The sequence below is a fragment of the Sesamum indicum genome, linkage group LG11, assembly GCF_026168435.1.
Source record: "Sesamum indicum cultivar Baizhima isolate 11 linkage group LG11, ASM2616843v1, whole genome shotgun sequence".
NCBI classification, from domain to species: Eukaryota; Viridiplantae; Streptophyta; class Magnoliopsida; order Lamiales; family Pedaliaceae; genus Sesamum; species Sesamum indicum.
The window spans coordinates 4,196,212-4,219,081 of record NC_142667.1 but is presented as its reverse complement, the minus strand read 5'-3'; the positions used below and the strand labels follow the sequence as shown (position 1 = coordinate 4,219,081).

At 37.1% G+C, this 22,870-nt stretch overlaps 1 protein-coding gene and 1 long non-coding RNA gene across 2 annotated transcripts; one reads left to right on the top strand and one right to left on the bottom strand.

Annotated features, from left to right (window-relative positions):
- The first annotated feature begins 16,982 nt into the window (after positions 1 to 16,982).
- LOC148785021 (secreted RxLR effector protein 161-like) lies at positions 16,983 to 17,333 on the top strand. Its single transcript, XM_088875189.1, has one exon. The coding sequence runs from the start codon at positions 16,983 to 16,985 to the stop codon at positions 17,331 to 17,333; it is 351 nt and encodes a 116-aa protein (XP_088731315.1).
- Positions 17,334 to 20,666: 3,333 nt separating this feature from the next.
- On the bottom strand, positions 20,667 to 22,530 carry LOC105173309 (uncharacterized). The gene is made up of 2 exons (XR_002288005.2): positions 21,525 to 22,530; positions 20,667 to 20,965 (listed from the first exon to the last, which is right to left on the bottom strand). It is a non-coding gene; the product is annotated as an uncharacterized LOC105173309 (long non-coding RNA).
- Positions 22,531 to 22,870: the final 340 nt, after the last annotated feature.

Sequence of the window (22,870 nt, the reverse complement as noted above, 5' to 3'; positions counted from 1 at the left end):
TAATCATTTAAAATAATTTGTTAGTTTAATTTTTTGGAATAGTATTAAAGTTTTTGTTTATTTTGCAAGAGATATTCCAAAACTACTCGAGAACCACCAACCTCCACCCTCAACCGATGGCTAGGGTACTTAGCTCGAACGGGAAAGCTAACTTGCGATGACCGATTAGCAACTGTGGCTAGTTGGGTTTGGGGGCAAGAACAAGGCCCGTGTATTCAATCTTGGTTCTAAGGTTCACGCTTGGAGCCGGACCTGCACATCAATGTCGTTACCACCACGACAGGATATGGAGGATTGTATAATCTGGTTGGAGACGATGATGGGCATGATGAAGTTGATGCCGGTCACCGCCTCGACTGCTGACCCGCCACAGCCTAGTGTTTCATGTAGCGACCCAACACAACCTCCGACAAAACGCTGTGCTGAAGACGATGACGACATGGACCATGCTGTTGAGGGGGCTGGGTGTAGATTAGGTTTTCTTTTTTAATATTTGTAAATATAGAATTTTTATATTAATATAATATTTTTTCGTAATTATCCATATTTTGATATTAATTGCATTCCATTATTCAATATTTATTTAATTAATCAAATTAAAATTAAAATAATCAATTTTACACATTAATTATAATTATAAAATTATTATTTCAAACTAAAAAAATGTTTTTTTAAATATTTAATTTAGAGATGGTGTTTTGAATGCTTTTTGAATGTGTTTAAAAAAAATAAATGCCGTTCCAAATGTAATGACTAAATATCATCGGAACCATTCCGAAAAAAAACTCTACAACCATTCTAACAATGTATTCCAAACAAATGACACAATTATTCCAAGGTGTATTCTAATGGAAAGTTCAAATTATGTTCCAACTACTATTCCACTTTTTCAAATAAAATAAATTCTATTCTAAATTTTTAATGATAAATATCATAGTAACCACTCCAAAATAAAACCTACAACTGTTCCAACAATGTGCTCGAAACAAAGGACAATGCTGTTCCAAAGTGAAGGATGCAGATCGACTCGGGAAGCTCAAAAAATAAAAATTAAATAAAAAACACAAACGTAAATCCCGATCAAGGGGTGTAATCTTGATCTTTTTGGGCATTCATTGTATAAATACAAACATAGTCAAAGAAAAAGCAAGAAATAAACAAAAGCATTAAAATGAAACCATGCCCTCCTTGATTTGTTGAACCAGCTTCAAGCGTTGATTCCCTTCCTCAGATTTAGATCTCTACATAGAGATCCTCCAAAGATGTCCATGCTTCCACTAAGAGGATGTGGTTTTCTCGTGCTAGCAAGAACAACCACAGAAGAGCAAGAGATGAAGGGAAAGTTATTGAATTAATGTTTTGATATTTTCTATTTTTCTTCGATCTTCAAGATCAAGAAGAAACGATGGAGAGAGAGAGAGAGAGAGAGACAGAGAGCACAAGATGGAGATAGTGGTGTGTGGCTAGGGTTTTATGTGTGGTATATATATGACCTAGTCATATACAAATATATAGATAACCTAGTTATCTCTTAGCAATAACCAACAACTAAAAATCCTCTCAAAATGAGCTCATGGCCGGCCACCTTTCATATCAAGGAGAAGGCGGACTTGTACTTGGCCTAACCTAGGTTATCCAAGGCCTTGGGCTTGTGTTTATTGGACCGGGCTCGATTAATTAAAATTAAATTAAATCCATGTCTAATGGTCTTCAATAATTAAATCTACTTCAATTACAAGCCCAACATCAGACTCCACATCTTTTAATCCAATTAAAAGATCCAAACCCCTTTTCTCTGTTTCAATTTGTAAATTAAGCCAAGTCCAAATAAATCAGTTACATTAATTTAAATTTTTTTTAATTAATTCATTTAATTAAATTACAAATCATCTATCCAATAAATTGGTCTTAAACAAATGATCCAATCAATTAATTTATTCTCTTCAAGAATTAATTTAGTTCAATTAAATATATTTGACTCTTCTGGAATTAATTCCAAATCAATTCTATCATTTTCTAATGGTAGTACGTGACTGTTTAGGTTCATCCTTAGCTAGACTTGGGCGTGCTACTAACATAGTTAATTAATTTCAATTTAATAAATTACTTTCGATTATCTCATAACCCGAAATAGCCTGTTACGATAGCTACCATCTAGAAACATCCCATGACATTAGAGATTAGGTGAATAGTGGCGTGAACATTTAGGCTCCAAATTTCATACGAGTGCGGTCCTACTGTTAATTGTATCCTGGCCTTAGTCGAGGACATGGTATTGGGCGTTGGTTCCCATCCTGGACTAGGCATGTATACTTATAACCCAAGTCGTTGTTTACCCTATTAGTTGAACCGAGAAACTTATCCCACTCATTCAGTCATTGGATAAGGCTTATGATGACCATGCCTCACGACATAGCCGCAATTCGCATATCCAAGATACAAATTTCGTATGCACACAATTGTCATAATTCCTCAAGCTAAGTACTAGTCTCGTACTATCAGAACCGAGAATCCCAGTCATACTTCCTGCAAGTCAGTTAAGCCAATTGACTACCTTTCCAACTAACCCACTAAAACTGCATAGACAACCTACGTCTTTTGTTGACGAAACATGCTGCAGTATTTAGTGAAAGTATCTGTAGGATCCTTGATGCTTTATCTCTAGTTCCACAACTTGAAATATTTTAAACTGACATTTAGAAGTTGGTCTCATAGTCGTCAAACCTATGCGCAACTCAACTCCACGGGTTTTACCTTTCAATATGTGGGTATTCTGTTCTGATATTAAAATTCCGTTCAACGTTAGTGGTAAGGACAACAAAACACAATTCCATCTTGATGAATTCTTACCATATTTATCACATCAATATTATTCTGATAAAGATTATTTAATAGAAACCAGCCATTCCAATTGGCTTTTGGTTACCAATTCAAAAATCTCCCACTTGACCTTTAAGCCAATTACCTATGTCACTCAGTGATGGGTGTCGATTCCACAAAAAATAATTCCTACGAACACTTTTGTAGATGTGTGAGTAGGGTCGAATCCACAGAGATTGGTTTTAAATTAATTCCTTCAAAAAGGAAAATAATTAGTGGGAATTTTGATTGTGAAGAAGAATAAAACTAAAAGCTAACAAAATTAGAAGAGATAAATATAAGAGAAGAGTATTCCAGTTAAAGACAGGATCACGCTTAATTCTACGGTTGATCATAGATGCAAAGATAACAATTATTCATGATAGATAAATTGGTTATGGCCATTGGTACGACCTAACGACCTCACATTTCCTTACCTTGTGAATAGTCAAGGAACGTTCGTTCACTAAATCCCTAATCAGTAAAAAACCTTGGGAACGTCCTCAAGATTTAATTTACCGACAGCATTAAGAACTAGAAAGACCCAATTCTAACCAATAAATTCCTACGAGGATTTATTTAAGTTAGATTGTGCATTCCCCACAACATAATAGAAAACTTCTACATAATCAATTATGTTGTGTTACCACTAGTTATCGAACTAAACAAACAATTACGGATTTGAAAATTCAATTGGCTAGGCAAATATTCTTGACAATAAATCAGATTATTTATAATAAAAGCACAGAGAACAATACAAATACCAATATGAATAAAAGTAGAAAGCACAAATTACATCTCACAACTCGTTGGATTTAAGCGATCACCAAGTCTTCAACCAGAATGAGAGAACTAGCTAGACATACTAATGGAAGAACGCATGAAAAGAAAAATAAGAAAATATTATAAAGACGTAGAGAAATAGAAGAGTTCAAAAGTTGTCTCTTAAAGTGAATTACATCACCTATTTATAATAGTTAGATACTAGTTTTACTAGGATTAGAAATAGATTCCTAGTTGAACTAAAAGACTTATAGAGATAAAATTATAATCCTAGTTAAACTCTTCCTTCATCAGATGTAGTCCAAGCAGCTCCAAACTCTTGCCAAAAATTGAGTTGAGTCTTGTTTGAATTTCTATTTTGGTGCTTTTCTTCATTTTTCATTTCTTTTGTCCTAATGCTGCAAAATAATATTTAATTAGGAGCATTTGGTCACAAAATAGGCCAAAATATTACATGAAATAAGCACAAAATGCGATCCTATCACTCAGAATCTTCTAAGCATGAGTAATCTATGATACCGACTTGATTTTATAGGTCTACTGTATTTTCTGCTGGAGCTACACAGTCTAATCATACGTCTCCATCACCATCGCTACCTGTAGATGGTGGTTATCTAAAACATTTCGTGGATCTTGTGATGTGATCTTGGGTCCAAAAGTTTTTGTGTTAGCTTTTCTATTTGCCTCAATAGCTACAACCGGATCAACCATGCTAGGCACCACATCCATCCAATGGATGCAGTTTTTCGATCTAAACCACTTTCCAATATCGATTCAGAAAATTCATCATACATTCGATTTTTAAGATGGGCCGACTACTCAAAATCCCTTCAAGTTACCACACTCGGGCATCAAGTCCGAGTGTACCTATACCTTGAGGACTTATTTATTGTTCACATAAGCCTGGAAGCTAGTATCGCTTAGCCTTCCAGAATCAATTCCAACAAATCGTGTACATCAAGAACACCTCTTTAATCCTTATTCAGGTATTAAGAATTGTTCTTAAAACTATCTAATGCCTCATTGATGTATTCCCGACATACATAGTGTCATGCTCAAAGCACACATAACATCAGGTTTATGCACCGAATCAACACTTTCGTGTTGCCCATGGCAAAGACGTAGGGGATGTCAGAGAAGCATTCTCATTAGTGAGATGTAATTGAGTCTTGAATAGCTTAAGCTTTCTCATCAGTCAACCATGACTGAGTCTTGATCAACTTGAGCTTTTTCATCAGTCACCCATGATTGAGTTTTGAACGACTTATCCCTTTTATTTAGGAATCAATTCCTTTTATGGAGAATTTCATGACAATAATGTTTGTGCTTTTAGTGTTTACCAACATCTTAATGTCATTCTAAATGAGTAAGACATTTATTCATTAAACACTTTGGAATGCAACCCAACTCCCACTGACCTTTATGCTCGTTTTATAAAATCATACCCAGTATGATCCTGATAAATCAAATATTCAAGTTATGTGAAGTCTCAATCCTAGTTTGAACTTCATGTTGAATCATTAGGCTCCAAGCCTTTTATTCTGAACGATGTCCAACATCGCTCCTCCTTATGCCCTATTGGATTATAATCCAAAAGTGTGGACAATCAAGGACTGAAATATAGTTAGTTAGAGAAAAAATTATAATCACAAATGATGTTTTTGAGAAATTGCATGAAAGCAGAATCCCACTATTTTTTTGATGTGTATAAGAACATCCTATTAACTCAATTACTTTGTAGGATGAAGGTTTGCCATACAATCAGGACCAAGGTAGTTCAGTCAAACACAGATCAAACAAAGTCCAACTTTGTTTGATTTCTTCCTTATTAGGGACCGTTCAACTAGGGTCTCTTAAAAAAGAACTTCATTGAGTGAGAATCACGTTCTCATTCTACATATTCAAGAACTTCCACTAAATACACACTCTCGATCCAATCGAAAGGTTATCAGTTTGGCTCACCAATCCGAGTCTAATTATTTGAGCCCCTCAAACACTATTAGACTTATGAACCCCGGACTAATCTTGTGTAGTTTGGTGACCTATAAATGTCACATTGGATCCAATCCAATGTATAACTTGTAAGATCATCTTGTCCCACAAAAGAGCCTTTACGGTCTTTCTCCTTCTTAGAAAGGTATTGAAAGTTAAAAGATCCAAATCGTTTATTTCTAATACTCCTTGTATCTATTGATCTTTCTCATACTTAACTAGAAGAGATTGTTCCACCAGAATCGTAAGTCTCGTTCTTTCATTAGCACACTAATTCTTTATTTGAGTATTTATAATTTAATTATGAGATAGTGTAAGATTTATATTCAACCCAGCAAACACGAATCCCATTCTATGTCAAATAAAATAGCTATATTCATAAGAAAAAATACATAATAAAAAATTGTCTAACAATGAATGAAAATATTATTTTGATCATGCTAGGTTACATAAGTACTATCCTAACATGATCACCACTAAGTTCGCCCCTAGTCTTTGTAGCAATAGCCGAACTATCGCTAACCTTAGGATCTTATTATTTTGGCTTTTCTACTCCTCATCACCACCATCAAATCATTCACAGATTATAAATTATTAGTATCCAATACCAAGAACTATGTTAATACTCAATTACAGGTTTACCTTCAACTAGGAGGAGCTTTGGCACTCCCTCTTCCAATAGCCCTTTTCTCGGCAATAAATGTAAATATCATTTGGAATACTTAACGGCCTAACCTTCTTCCTCTTTACCCCCAGGTAGTGGGTAACAGGAGCACTTGAAGTGCTAGCAACAGTTGATGATGTCTCATTGTTCTTCCTCTTCTCGCGTCCGACATCCTTACCCTTCGCTTTAGAGGTTAAAGCCTCTCCCGTTAGTACCAATGGTGCAGATTTTTCAACCATTGCCTCGTACTGGACCAACATATTTATCAACTCATGAAGGCTTTTCTCAAGCGCATTCATGTTATAGTTGATAATAAATTGATCGAATGAGGGAGGTAGAGATTGTAGATCATATAAGTGTACGTTCTTCCCTCTCCAAATCAGCCTGGAGATCTTTGAGTTTCCCACCAGAGATAGCACCACCACTCCGTGCTCTCGTACAGTCGACCCTTCAACCCTTCAACCATTCTGGCATCGAAAAGTGCCTACATTACGGTATGTCTAATATGCCGGTCCGATACTGCATAATGTTCTTTCATACGAAGCATTATCGACCAAACATCATCATACCTCTCGTACTATTTTTGGATCTCGTTAGTCATCAAACTGTTTGAATAGGTGACCTGAAAGCCAATTGAATTGGCATCCTTGTAAACTATTCTGACAATAACTCGATTTTTTGTATTATTATTTAGTGAATAAAATGAGTATTCGCTATTGGCATTTCATTTGTTGTGCTCATTACACTTATGTTTGCGTTTCTATCAAACATCACGACAAAGCCCACAGACCACCTTGAACAACCGTGCAAAAGTTGGACTATGCATTGGATGGAGGTCATGAAATCAACTGTTTAGTGTTGGGTTCAAAATGTTCCATGTCGAGGATCACGGAATGGGTATCGAAGTGTCCTATGGAAACTTGCATTAAGAGTCACATTCATTTAATGAGTGCCGTATTTCATCGGCTACAGACGTGGGACGTCTACACGATCTTAATGGGTCGATTGAATAGGTGTTGAATTGATTGAACTGACTCACGGGGATTGTCATATGGAAGCCTTGAAGGCTTGGTCAACATGACTTAAGTCCCCGACTCTGATAGTATGGGAGTAGTCCTCAGACTTGAGGAATCACAACAGTCACGTGCATGCGATGACTGTATCTTAGATTTGTACAAGAGGTGATCGTGTTTCAGACATGATCATCATAAGCCTTGTCTAGTGCATTCAAAGTGTGTAGCGAGGATGGTCAGTTCCAAGAAGAGGATTCGTCCCCTGTCAAAGCGTGACAGAGGTATCTCCTATGCACTTGAAGATGTGTCTACGGTCTATAAAGCTGTGGCCATAGTCATTGGTTGAATAGGAAGAGGAGGTTCCTATGTCGAGCAATTTAGCGTAATGCGATTTCAAGTATTAAGCATAGATGCCTAGTCTAGGATGGGAACCGGCGCCCAATTCCATGTTCAAGAGTAAGGTTGGGAGACGGTAGACAGAAGGACCCTACCTGTACGGACTTGGGAGCCTAAAACTTCACATGAAAAGTCACCTAGTCTCTAGTATCATGGACAGTTGCTAGACGGCCACCTATGGTGACCGGCTTTCTTGATCAAAGGTTGATCAAGAGTTAATAATTAAATTGGATTTAATTAATAATAGTGTTGGACACTAGCCCAAGTCTAGCTGAAAGGTATACTAAAGAATCACATACAAATCATCGAGAAGGGATGAGGGATTAATTCCGTAAGTCCTTTGATTACTTATATATGAGAGGGATCCATTGGATGAATAAGCCCAATGATTAATTGATTGGATTAATTTACATTAGGCTTGCCCTTATTACTTATTAAGTAGGATTTATTATTTAATAAAGGCTTATTGGGTTCATATTTTAATTGGATTAAATATATGATGGACTTAATTAAGTAGGTTTTAATTAAATTTGATTTAATTAATTGGGCCTGATATTTTAATTAATTAAAATCGGCCCAAGTCCATTACTTAAGTTGGTAGAAATGATTGGAAAAGGAAATTATTGACTACAAAATTATTTTGAAAAATGCCATATTAGTCATCCTTTATTAGGAATAAAGGATTATTACCTTATGGATGACTAAATGAACCTAGACATATTTTAATGCATCCATTCAAGGTATATATATATATATAATATGTGTATTAGTTATTTGGAATAACTAATGAATGAATACACAAAAAAATAATTTCCTCCCAATTTTTCCCCTCGGCCGAACTCCCCTCTTGTGTACACTTGGTGTGTTCTTATTCTCAATTCTTTTCTAGAAAATTGAATTGAGCAATCCCAAGTTCCAGTGTGGTGTGGATACAATTTTAGAGGGTCTCTACGTTGAGGCCTTGGGTGGACGAATCAACCAAGGAGGTTCGAAATAAATCAAGGAAAGGTAATTCTTGATTTTTGATTTTTTGTTCCTCTCGTTTTTTATTATACCAATAGCCCCTTTAATTTTATTAACTACATCGAATTCACAGAAATTCCAATGGCACACCCCTTGGAACCATGGTTTCATTGCAATTTCATTTTATTTTACGCAATTTATTTTAATAGCTTCCAATTGCGCGTTCCTAGACGAGCCACTCGCACCTAGCGGTGCCTTTCAAGTGGTATTAGAGCCCGGTTAGATGTAGGGGCTACGATATTGTGTGAATAAGCATGACAATATGTTCTTAATTGCTTTTGAAGCATGAAATATTTTTGCTTATTCTTAGATAATTATATGAGAAAATTAATTTGTTTACTTTTTTGCAATTTTGGATGATTTAAGTATTTTATGATAAAATACTTGTTTTAATTTTAGTTTAATGTGTGGAAATCAAAAAAAAAAAAAAGGAGAAAAAGTGGTACTATAGCAGTGCATTGCCGACTGGCAGTGCACATCATGCGCGCAAGGGCGAGAGCCTGCATGCGCGCTGTGTGCGTGAGGTAGCATGCACGGCCGGCTGTGCTGTGACGCCCCAAAGATTATAATATATAATGGGGGATTAATTGGTAATTTTTTATGAAACTTAGTTAATTGGTAAATAAATTATAGGTCATAATTGGAATATAATAAAATTTGAACATATTAAATTAGAGTTCATTATAATATTTGGGAATAACTTATATTAATTAAGGAAATTTAGGAGGGACGTGATGGGTATTTTGAGAAAAATCGAATTAAATAAATAAAATAATAATAATATTGTATATATCAATAAATAATAATAATAATAATATTATATATATTAGTAATAAGATATATATATCAATATATACATATATATATATATATATTGAAAAGAGTAGAGAAAGAGTTGAGAGTGGGCTGTGCCCCACCTCCCACCGCCTCACCCTCTCTTTCCTTTTCTTTTCTTTTGTTTTGTTGTTGTTCTTGCTATACACACACAAATATACACACAACACACACACACACACAATTTCAGCAAAAAGAAAGAGAAAGAAACAGAGGTACGAGCTATCATTTTAATTTTTATTAATTTATATAATTATATTATTTAATTAGTTCATTTATTAAATGTTGTTTATATTGCGGTGTACTATTTAAGCGGAATATTTTACGAGTTTGGCTATTTAAAATAGTGTTGAATTAAATATCAACTCGGATATAAAAATGATATCTTTGGTCGATTAGATTATTAAATTTATTAGATTTGAATATTACTATAACTAATTCATACAATTCCATCGGTATTAACCAAATACGCAATCCTATGTATTATTGTTTAATTAAAGTGTATAACAACGAGAAATTGATAGAAAATTCATAGAAATATTCTGAAAATTATATTTAATAAATGGTATGTTAATAAAGAGGAAAAACGAAGATTTGTATTTAGATAGAAATGGAATATTAAAGAATTATTAGAAATTGTATGAATAATATTCAATATTATATATAAAAAAAATTATGATATTCTCGATATATTAACTGTATGTGGTATAACTCATTATAGGATATGGGGGTAAAGTGAAAAGACCGAACCACTACCTATTGGATAAATAAAAGCGTTGTAAGGTCGAGGTAAGTAGTAAATAATTAGTATTATCAATATATGTCCCCTTTATTTGTGGTTTTACTGTTATATGAATTTATAGTTCATGCTGACATGGATTTATCTGAAAGTATATGAGTGATGGATGATTTGATTTGATTGACGGTATTGCGTACGTGGAATGAGAAAACACATTGAAATATTATGTTTGTTGTTTGATGTGTTGTGGATGTTTGGAATGAGAATATGTTGATATATTGTTTTACGTTACTAGCTGCTTACAAAAATGGTGATATGTGGAAAGGAGGGAGTGGTAGAAATTGAATATAATTGTGGTGTGAATACCCCTTGATGTGTTGAAAAGCCTATAAGCCAAAAATATGATATGAAAAGAGCGATGCTGCGATATGAAAAAGATGTGATATAAAAAGAGCTATGTGCGAAATGAAAGAGCTATGCGATCTGTAAGAGCTATGTGCGATATGAAAGAGCTATGTACGAAATTAGATTGATGAGCCGGCTGTCAAGGGGATTCACTTAAATTTATATAACGGTGAGATTGAGTTGACGGAAAAAACACGATATCACCTTCTGGTAAGCAAACTTGAAAAAATGAAGTTTAATTGATTATTTTACTGCTGATTATGTTGAAATTTAATTGACTGTATTCCATGCATGTTGCCTACTTATCTTATTTGGGTTGTGTTTGATACACATATATATATATATAGAGCTGGTTATTTACTTACTGAGTGGCAGACTCATCCCTCTGCTGACATTTTCTTTCAGGAGTAGACTTTGAGGTGTCTGACTGTTGAAAAATAGGTCTACGCGCTATATTTAGGCAGGTCGGGCCAGTATGCAGTTTTCTCCTCTTTGTCAGTTAGAGTACAAATCACATTTTGATTGTATAGAGAGAACGTAAGCATGGAGATTAACTATGATGAATTACTTGTGGTGTTTGATGTGCATAGATGATGTTATAGGTTGATTATGTCATTATGACGTGGGATTACGTATGCAAATTGGTTAGATGATTATGTGAAAATTTATATATATGAACACAGGGATTACTATAAGTATGACGTTTAGGGTAGATATAGCTCTTGTAACAAAGGTGGTGCTACATTAGGTGGTATCAGAGCAGGGATTAAATTTCCTTGGGATAGTAGATCAAATGTAATATTATACGTAAGGTGTATATAGGAATCTACTCACATGTGTGCATTTCATATAGGATGGAAACGTCAAGAGAAAATGCTGCTGGCCCGACTGAGTTATTAGAGTCTGTGCAGGATCATGATTCTTGATCAGAACATGAGGGGTAAGAATCCCAAAATAGAAATGCTCCACAACCAGAAATAAACCCCTTTATGCAACAGTTTCTAGAAATGATGCAGAGGATGGCTCCATCGCCACAATCACAACCACATGATGCAGTTATTGATAAAAATTATGAAATAGTGAGGAGACAGGGGGCGAAGGTATTTGCCGGTACAACAGATCCTGCTAAAGAAGAGGAATGACTGAGAAACACGAAAAGGGTGTTGGACAGAATTGAGTGTACTTCTGAGAAAAAGTTGAGGTACGCAGTGTCCTTACTAGATAAAGACGCTTTAGATTGGTGGGAAACAGTTTCGGGGAGCAAGAACCGACCTGTCACTTTGACGTAGAATGACTTTTTGAAAGAATTTGCTGACAAATATATCCACCGGTCTACAGAAATCGTATGAAAGTTGAATTCCTTGAATTAAAGCAGAATGATTTATCTATTGCTGAATATGAGTTGCAATTTGTGAGATTGTCAAAATATGCTCCAAAGGAGGTGAGTACCGATAAATTGAGGAGAAACATATTTGAAAGAGGGTTGAGACTCGAGATTCAGGAGAAAATAGCAATTAAACCTCCAAGTTGGTGCTATGCTAGAAGCAACACTGAGGGCAGAAGAGACATCCATTAAAAGGAGTTCTACGGAAGCTAAGCGAAAGAAATTGACCGATAACCTGAATCCTACAGCAGGACAAGGTGGTGTAGTTTTCTTTAGGGGTTCTGGTTTACAAAGGAGTTGGTTTAGAGGCCGAGGAGTGGGTCAGACTAGTGGTCTCCTTCAGCATTTTTGAGTAGAGGCGACCCTACTTCAGTTGGATTTGGAGGGAGACAAGGTCGAGCCAGATCGTTCAGTGGAGGATTTACTCCTTCTTGTGCTAATTGCGGTAGGAGACACACTCGTGAATGTTGGGGAGCCCGATCAATTGTATGTTATTGATGTCATCAACCGGGACATATTGTCAGGGACTGTCCTGCATGGAGGGATAATTGCAGAGGACCTCAGATTTCAGAGTTTAGCAGTGTGGGGGAAAACTCACAACGAACAGGTGTGAGCAGAGGACAAGGTAGAGGTGGTCGAGGTAGCGGGAATATTTCCACGACATCTACAAGACAAAGTAGTCAGCCTCAATCACAAGCTAGGGTGTGTTGATGGATGATATTACTTTGTAATAGCATAGGACCACCTTAGACAGACCTTAGACTTATCGCGGGCTTAGTGGGTCGCATAAGTTGGGCTCGTGATCATCCAACAGGGATATGCTAGGTTTCATTGCATGTGATACATTCATTTAAATATTTTAAATATTTGATATTTATGCATGCAATGTTTACATGTGATGAGGTCTCGGTCAAATAACTCATAATTAACTCTCACTTGGTTGGACCAAATTGAATTGTTAGGGGCCCAAATTGGGCTTGGATCAAAATGGTTTGATCTGTCCAAGGTTTCCATCCAGAATAATGTGGTGAGGAAGCTGCCACTACCCAAGTGTGGTCTCACGAGTCGTGACACATTTATACTAGAGGCAAGCTGCACATTATTGTAAACAAAGGCACGCGCTCAACGTTTTCCTGTCTCACGAGTTGTGGGGAGCGACAGTTGAGGTGTGATTTGATTGATTGGTTGAGCCCAACACTAAACAAATATTAAGCCCATAAATGGACTTAGATCGAAATAGCATTTCGATCTTTCCAGGCCTTCCATCCATAGCAATAATGAGGAAGCTACCGCTATCCGAATATGGTTAATCGTGGCACATTTGGAATAGTACGCAAGCTGCATTATTGTTATGAACAAAGGAATACACTCGTTGTTTTCCTGTCTCACGAGTCGTGGGGGGCGATAATTGAGGTATGATTTTATTGATGGGTCGGGCTTAACATCGAGTAGCGTGATTTGCTTGGTGTCCTCAGGATCATGTGAAGAGGTGAGGCAAAAGATCTTGAAAATCTCATGGGATGAGAATGGTATTAGATACCTCCCACGAGGCTTTTGCTATGAGAATCGTAAAAGCGGGGCATGGCAAACTCTCTTGTGGATCCCAAGCCCACTAGGAAAGGCTATTCCCGAAACCCCATTTGAGAGTGATAGGCTTCTGTATAAATAGTGCGAGAGTTAAATACTAAAGAAAAAGTCTTTAAGCTTAATCATAATATTACAATCATTCGCTGATTTTTGCTTAATTTTCTATTTTCTAGAAAATGTTTAAGAATCCTTTAACCATGATAATGAAGACTAATAAATTCAATGGCACGAACTAAAATGATTAGCTGCAAAAATGGAGGATTGTCCTAAATTTCGAGAACCAGGGATATGTCTTGGACAAGCCACTCCCAACGGCCTTGCCGGAAGGGTCCTCGCCCGAAGAAAGTGTCATGTTCGAGAAGTGGCTCGAGGACAACCGCAAGGTCCGAAGTATCATATTGGCTTCTATGTCCAATGACATCCAAAAGCAATATGATAGGTTGGATTATGTTTCTCCTAAATGCTCCGCATGAAGGAAGTTTATGCGGTTCCTGATAGGCATATCAGATATGCCGCCACAAAAGCATTCTTCGGGACCAAGATGGCCAAAGGATTATTTGTACAAAGTCATGGGGTTAAGATGCTATCCCTAGTGGAAAAGCTCGAAGACCTTAAAGCTAGGCTTGACAACGACACGTACATTAACGTGATCCTTCAGTCACTTCCTCCTCCTAGGACCCGTTTATTATTAACTACAACATGAACGGACTTGAGAAGTCTATTCATGAGTTAATTAATATGCTGGTCTAATACCAGGCGACGACCTACAAGTCTACGCTGACGGTATTGGTAGGATAGGCTTCAACCTCCAAAGCGAAAGGCAAGAGGGCCGGACACTGAAAGAGGAAGAAGGGCAAGGGAAAAGCCATCACAGCCACTACTGCTCCCATGCGAATGGGCAAAGGGAAACGGAAGGTTTGCGGATCTCAACGATTGAAGGAAAATGATGTGCAATCATTGCCAAGGAAAGGGTCATTGGAATAGAGAGTGCCAACAACTCCTCTCCAACCCAGGTACATTTGTGATTGAAGTGAATATGATAACTAATTCTAGTTCTTGGATATAGGATACCGGCTGTGGAGCTCACATCTGCAATAACTTGCAGGTGTTGGAAAGAAGCAGAAAACTAAGGATGAGATGATTCTAAGGCTAGGTGATGGGAAGGCCTTCACTGCGGAAGCCGTGGGATCTCTCGACTGAGCTATTAGTGATCATATTCGGATAGAATTAAAAGACTATTATTATATACCGAGCATGATCAAGAATATTATTTCGATTCCTATTTTAGACAATGATGGTTATATATTTATGATCAGTAAAAATAGTTTTTATTTGATGATTGATAATAACTATCATCTGTTTGGTACATTGGTAAATGGTCTTTATATTCTCCAACAGTCTAATTGGATTATGAATGCCCAACATATACAAAATTTAGATAATCATGAAAACACACAATTATGGCACAAGGCTAGGCCATATCTCGAAAGATAGGATGAGAATGTTGGTAGAGTCAAAGAGTCTAGAGGTAGGCGATTTGGACAGCCTACCGACCTGCGAATCCTGTTTGAAAGGTAAAATGATCAAGAAGCCTTTTGTTGGACAAAGTGAACTTGCCAACGATCTTTTGGATGTGATCCATACAGACGTCTGTGGATCATTAAATACTCCGACTAGAGGAGGATTCTCATACTTCATAACCTTTACCGATGATCACTCACGGTATGGTTATGTTTACCTAATGAGGTACAAGTGAGTTCTTTGGAAGTTTGAAGGAGTACAGACTTGTAGTTGAGAATCAAACTGGCCGTACAATTAATACCCTTCGGTCGGACCGAGGCGGAGAGTATTTGAGTGGTGAATTCATTCATTATTTAAAGGAGAATGAAATTCTCTCTCAATGAACTAGTCCTAGAACGCCACAATTGAATGGTGTGACTGAAAGGAGGAATTGAATCTTGTTGGACATGGTTCGACCATGATGAGTTTTCCGAAATTACCCCCTTCCTTCTTGGCTCACACTCTTGAGACGATGGCCAAATTACTTAACATGGCGCCATATGAGATGTGGCATGGCAAGACTGCGTCCTACAAGTACTTGAGAGTGTGGGTTAGCCCCGCATATGTCAAGAGGTTAGTGGGAGACAAATTAGACTCGAGATCTAGTCTGTGCAGGCTTGTTGGATATCCTAAAGAAACTGCGGGATAATACTTCTGTCATCCATCTGAGCAAAAGATTTTTGTCTCAAGGAATGCAGTGTTCTTGGAAAAAGGTTTTCCTGTGGATAGCCGACGTGATGAGGTGCTACTTGAGGAGACAAGTTAGACACCTCAACAGGACTAAGGAACATGATTTGAGCCTATAGTTCCCACTAATGGTGCTCTAGTCCTCCGTAGGTCGACCAGGGAATCGTGACCACCTGATAGGTATGTATTCTTAGGACTGACCAGTCAATTGGATAATGCTCCAAGGACGTATAGAGAGGCGATGTCGGACATCGACTCGGATAAGTGGCTTGAGGTCATGTAATCCGAAATGGGCTCGATAGGTTCAAATCAAGTTTGGACCCTTGTTGACCCTCCTAAAGGTGTTTAACTTGTTGGGTGCAAATGAGTCTACAAACATAAGCTTGGAGTTGACGAGAAGGTTACGGCCTTCAAGGTTAGGCTCGTGGCAAAAGGATACACTCAACGACCTGGGGTCGACTTCTTGGAAATCTATTTGTCCTTAGCCATGGCCAAGTGCATTCGATTATGCTTGCCATAGCAGCATGGTATGACTATGAAATATTGCAGATGGACGTGAAAAAGACTTTTCTCAATGGTTTCATTAAGGAAGAGATCTATATGCATCAGCCAGAGGGTTTCACTTCCCTTGGAGAAGAATACAAGGTCTGTCATATCCAAAGGTCCATCTATGACCTCAAACAAGGTTCCCAAAGTTGGAACACACATTTTGATGAAGTCACACGGGGTTATGATTTCATCAAGAACGAATTTGATCTTTGTGTATACAAAAAGATCAGTGGGAGCGCGGTTGCGTACCTTCTGCTTTATGTAGACGACATCTTACTAATTGGGAATGATATTAAGATGTAGGGCAATATTAATGCATGGTTGTCCAGATAATTTTTCATGAAGGGTATGGGTGAGACCTCTTACATCATTAGCATCAAGATCAATAGGGATAGATCTAGAAGGATGTTAGGGTTGACCCAATCCTCGTATGTTGAGAAAATCTTGAAGAGATTCAAGATGGAGAACTCAAAATGAGGATTCCTTCCCATGAGGCATGAGATTAAGATGTCCAAGAAGCAGTCTCCCAAGACTGATGAGGAACTTAAAAGGATGACGGACATCCCCTATGCTTCAGCCGTAGGAAGCATTCAGTATGTTGTCCAGTGCACCAAGCCCAATGTCGTGAACACTTTGAATGTGATGAGCATATATGAGGCATGTGCCGGGGAGGCATACTGGATCGCAGTCAAGACAATACTTATGTACCTGAAAAGGACTAAAGATATGTTCTTGATTTACGGTAATGGAGAATTGATATTGGAAGACTATAGCGATGCTAGCTTCCAATCGGATGATGATGGTGCCAAGTCTCAATCGAGTTTTGTTGTCAAGCTGAATGGTGGTGTGGTTGCTTGAAAAAGTTCCAAGCAGGATACAACAGTGGATTCCACCATGGAAGCTGGATACATAGTGGCTTCAGAAACAGCTAAGGAAGCGGTTTGGATGAGAACTACATCCAAGAGTTGGGCATGGTACCTAGTATTGCTGAGCCCATAGTTATCTTCTGTGATAACAATGAGGTGATAGAACCAGCAAAGGAACCAAGATCTCATAACCGTTCCAAATATATTCTTAGAAGCTACCATCTTCTTAGAGAGATGGTGAGTAAAGGTGACGTCAGGATGGACCGAGTCAGCTCAGCAGAAAACACAGCGGATCCAATTACTAAGCCGATATCGCAAATCGCCCATGCTCGACATCTGGATATGGGTTTGAGGTCGATGGGTGATTAGCTTTAGGTCAAGTGCGAGATTGTTAGATAGGTGACCTGAAAGCTAATTGGATTGGCATGCTTGTAAACTATTCTGACAATAACTTAATTTTGTGTAATATTATTCAGTGAATAAAATGACTATTCGCTATTGGCATTTCATTAGTTGTGCTCATTACATTTATGTTTACATTTCTATCAAACATAAGAACAAAGCCCACAGACCAACTTGAACAACCGTGCAATAGTTGGACTGCGCATCGGATGGCGGTCATGAAACCAACTATTTAGGGTTGGGTTTGAAATGTTTCAAGTCGAGGACCATGAGAATAAGCATCGAAGTGTCCTATGGAGACTTGCATTAAGTGTAACATTCATTTGATGAGTGCCGTGTTTTATTGCGACAGATGTGGGACGTCTACGCGATCTTTATGGGTCGATTGACTAGGTATTGAATCGACTGGAATAACTCATGGAGATCGTCATATGGAAGCATTGGAGGCTTGATCGGTATGACTTGGTCCCCGGCTCTGATCGTACGGGAGTAGTCCTCAAACTTGAGGAATCACGGCAGTCATGTGCATGCAATGACTCTATCTTGAATTTGTGCAAGAGGTGATCATGTCTTAGACATGATCATCATAAGCTTTATCTACTGCATTCAAAGTATGTAGCGAGGACGGTCAGTTCCAAGAAGAGGATCCGTCCCCTATCAAAACGTGACCGAGGTAACTTCTATGTACTTGGAGATGTGTCTACGATCTATAAAGCTGTGGCCACAGTTATTGGTTGAATAGGAAGAGGAGGTTCCTATGTTGAGCAATTTGGCGTAACACGGTTTCATGTATTAAGCACAGATGCCTAGTCTAGGATTGGAACCGACGCTCAATTCCATGCCCTAAACTAAGGCCGAGAGATGGTAGACGGAAGGACCATACCCATATGGATTTGGGAGCCTAAAAGTTCACACGAAAATTCCCTAGTCTCTAGTGCCATGGACCGTTGCTAGACGGCTACACATTGTGACGGGCTTTCTTGATCAACCGGTTGATCAAGAATTATAAATGTTAAATTAAATTTAATTAATAATAGTATTGGACACTAACTCAAGTCTAACTGAAAGGTGAACCTAAAGAGTCACACACAAATCACCGAGAAGGGACGAGAAATTAATTGAGAATGGATTCCATAAGTAATTGGATACTTATATATGAGAGTGATCCATTGGATGGATAAGCCCAATGATAAATTGATTGGATTAATTCATATTGGCTTGCCTTATTATTTAATAAGTTGGACTTATTATTTAATAAAGGCTTATTGGGTTCATATATTTAATTAAATTAAATATATTATGGACTTAATTAAGTGGGATATAATTAAATTAAATTAAATTAATTGGTCCTGGCATTTTAATTAATTAAAATCGGCCCAAGCCCATTAATTAAGTTTGTGGAAATGATTGGAAAAGAAAATTATTGACTAATAAAATAATTTTTTAAAAATACTATGTTAGTCATCCTTTATTTGAAATAAAGGAATATTACCTTATGGATGGTTAAATGAACCTAGACATGTTTTAATGCATCCATTCAAGGTATATATATGTGTATTAGTTATTTGGAATAACTAATGAATGAATACACAAAAAAATAATTTCCTCTCCTCCCAATTTTTCCACTCAGCCGAACCCCCCTCTTGTGCACAGTTGGTGTATTCTTCTCCTCAATTTTTTTCTAGCAAATTGAATTAAGGAATCCCAAGTTCCGGTGTGGTGTGGATGCGACTTTAGAGGGACTCTACATTAAGGCCTTGGGTGAACGAATCAACGAAGGAGGTTCGAAATAAATAAAAAGAAGGTAATTCTTGATTTACGATTTTTTGTTCATCTCATTTTTAATTATACCAATAGCCCCGTTAATTTTATTATCGTTTAATTTTATTAACTGTATTGATTGCCCGAGGACTCCAAGGGTACAACCTTTAGAATCATGGTTTCATTACGATTTCGTTTTATTTTAGACAATTTATTTAACCGCTTCCGCTTGAGCGTTACCGGGCCGATCCACTCGCACTTTGCGCTCCCTTTTACAAACCCAGTACTATATTGTGTACTTTCTGGATATCCTCATGCCACTGTGTAAATTTCTCGAACATCAACGTTTTCCAGTGCAGGGATTCTTCCAACAAAGTCCGAGGTAGACACTTATCCATAACGTAAGTCTGGTTCTCGAAATTGAGGACTATCTTTAGACTTCTTAGCCAATTAGTGTAGTTAGTTCCATCAATTTATTCGGCTCAAGTATGGAAGTTAGTGGATTCTTAGATATCTACAATTAAAAGAAAAGGTTCCAGTAGATTTATTATAATATTGTGTTCAAGTTATGGACTTGGACTTTAGTCATTAACCCTCCCACTATTTCTACGAAAATCCATCACTCTAAATGGGATTTTGAAAAACCTTTTCCTAGTGAGCTTGAGGTCCATAAGTGAAATTCTCCATGCCCCATTTTAATGATTCATAAGGTAAATAACCTCGTGGGAGTTATGTAATATCATTCTCGTCCGATTAGATCTTCAAGATATTTTTGCTTCACCTCTTCACGTGATTCCAAGGACTCCAAGCGAATCACGTACTTGGCGTTAGACCCTACCCCATCAATCGAATCATAGCATAAACTAACCTCCTCGACTCGTGAGACAGGGAAATAGAGGCGTATTCACTTAGTTCACAATAATAGTGCAACTTCATTTCGGTCCGAACGTGCCACGACTCATGAGACTACGTATAGGTGAAATAAGCTTCCTCACTATATTGTTGTGGATGGAAGGCATGGAAAAACAACCCTTTATTTTAAATTTTAAGTTCTAATATTTTTATTTGGTCCAACCAAATGAGAGTTATTAGATTTTAATAGAGATCTCATCACGTAATTAATATCTTGCATGCTCAATATTCAAAATATTTAAAGCATTAATTAAATGCATCACATGCAAAATAAAAGTCTAGCACGCCCCTGTTGGATGATCACAAGATCAAAACCAATACAACTCACTGAGCCCGCAGTTTATCAATGGTTAATATAAGGGTAGTCCTACGCTATTACAAGTTATCAACCATTAACACATCATGAGCCTTGTAACACCTCTCTCTCTCTTTTTTTTTTTTTTTTTCTTGATCTCCATCGTGGGCTCCATCCTCCAGGCTTCTTCTCCATAGATCTCCATGGGCCAACCAATGACCTCCTCCATGGGCCTCTATCATTCAGGCTTGCTCCTTATAATTTATTTGACAATAATGAAATAAATCTCTCTGACTTATTTATTCTCATTACAACTAAAAGAAATACCTATAAGAAGTTGGGGGAGTACGTAAATAAGGAGAAAGCAAGCCTTAAAACTGTTATGCTAAAAATGATGAGATGAAAAAATAAGAGGCACGCAGGCCCCAACTCAACAAAAATTAAACAACCACAAGGTTTAAGGGCTTTGCGATCATCCATGTTAATCCAGTCAATAATCATGTCACAAAAAATACTGCAAGTAATCATGCACCAAATATGACATCCAATATAATAAAACAATCACATACCCAATCCATGGATTATATGTACAATAACGTAATAAAATATGAACATAAGTGCAACCCCTGCAAAATTAATTCTTGTTTGAAAATCCATTCAAATTAATTTTAGTAATTTAATTTTAGAAAATACCAAACCTCAACTAAAATTAATTTCACCAAAATTAACAATTTCAGAAAAATATAAAATTTATGGAAAAAACAGAAAAATTTGGTCAGTCTGCCAGGTGCGCGTGACCTGCTGTGCGCTTACCTAATAAGTGGTCGCGTTTGTTGCCAGCTGCGAGCAGGGTTCTTGCCCCTAGCGCGCCTGCTAGCCAGTGCCGACCGAAAGGCAATAGCACTTCTGCTGGGTTTTTTTGGTTTTTCTGAAACTCCCCTATTTTTTCCTACAATTTTCTGAAACAAAAAAAAATCAATTAAATTCAGAATATCCCTATTCTCAAATTTCTCATATCCAAATTACATGAAAAATTATACACATAAAACTCTAGATCTAGATATGCAATTAATCACCAAATCTCATGCTTTCAAAGCTGAATAAACACGTTTATATGTTGAATCACATAAAATATGCTGGACTCAAGGCCTAAACATCGAACCAGATTGTAATACCACTTGTAGGAAGCAGATCGACCAAGAAAATGAGACAAAAGCGCTAGAAATCAAAATTAATCGAAAAACACAAATATAAATCCCGATCAAGGGGTGTATCCTTGATCATTCTCGGGCATTTGGTGTATAAAAACATACATAGGCCAAGAAAAGTCAAGAAATAAATGAAAGCATTAGTTGAAACTATATTCTCGTTGATTTCTTGAACCGCTTGAAGCATTGATTCCCTTCATCAGATCTAGATCTCTATGCAGAGATCCTCCAAAAATGTCCACGCTCCCACTAGGAGGATATGGTTTTCTCCTGCTAGCAAGAACATCCGTAGAAGAGCAAGAGATCAAAGGAATGTTATTGAATTAACGTTTTGATTTTCTGGATTGTTCTTGGATGACCATTATCAAGAAGAAATGATGGAGAGAGAGAGGAAGAGACAGAGAGCATGAGATGGAGAGAGTGGAGTGTCTTCTGTGTGTCGGGGGCTAGAGTTTTATGTGTGGTATATATATGACCTAGTTATATACACACATATAGATAACTTAGTTATCTCCTAGCAGTGACCAACCACTAAAAAATCCTCTCAAACTACGCTCATGGCCAGCCACCTATCCTCCCAAGGAGAAGGTGGTCTCCTTCTTGACCTAGCCTATGCCATCTAAGGCCTTGCATTTGTGTTTAATGAATCGGGCTCGATTAATTAAATCTAAATCAAATTCATGTCTAATGAATTTTAATTAAATCTAATTTAATTACAAACCCAACATTAAACTCCACATCTTTTAATCCAATTAAAGATCCAAGCCTATTTTCTCCAAATAAAACAATTCAATTAATTTAAGGACTAACTTAAAATTTTAATTAATCCAATTAATTAAATTTATAGTCATCCAGCAAACAGATTGGTTTTAAATAAATGATCCAAATAATTTATTCCCCACAAGAATTAATTTAATCCGATTCTTATCCAATTAGTTCCACAATAATTCC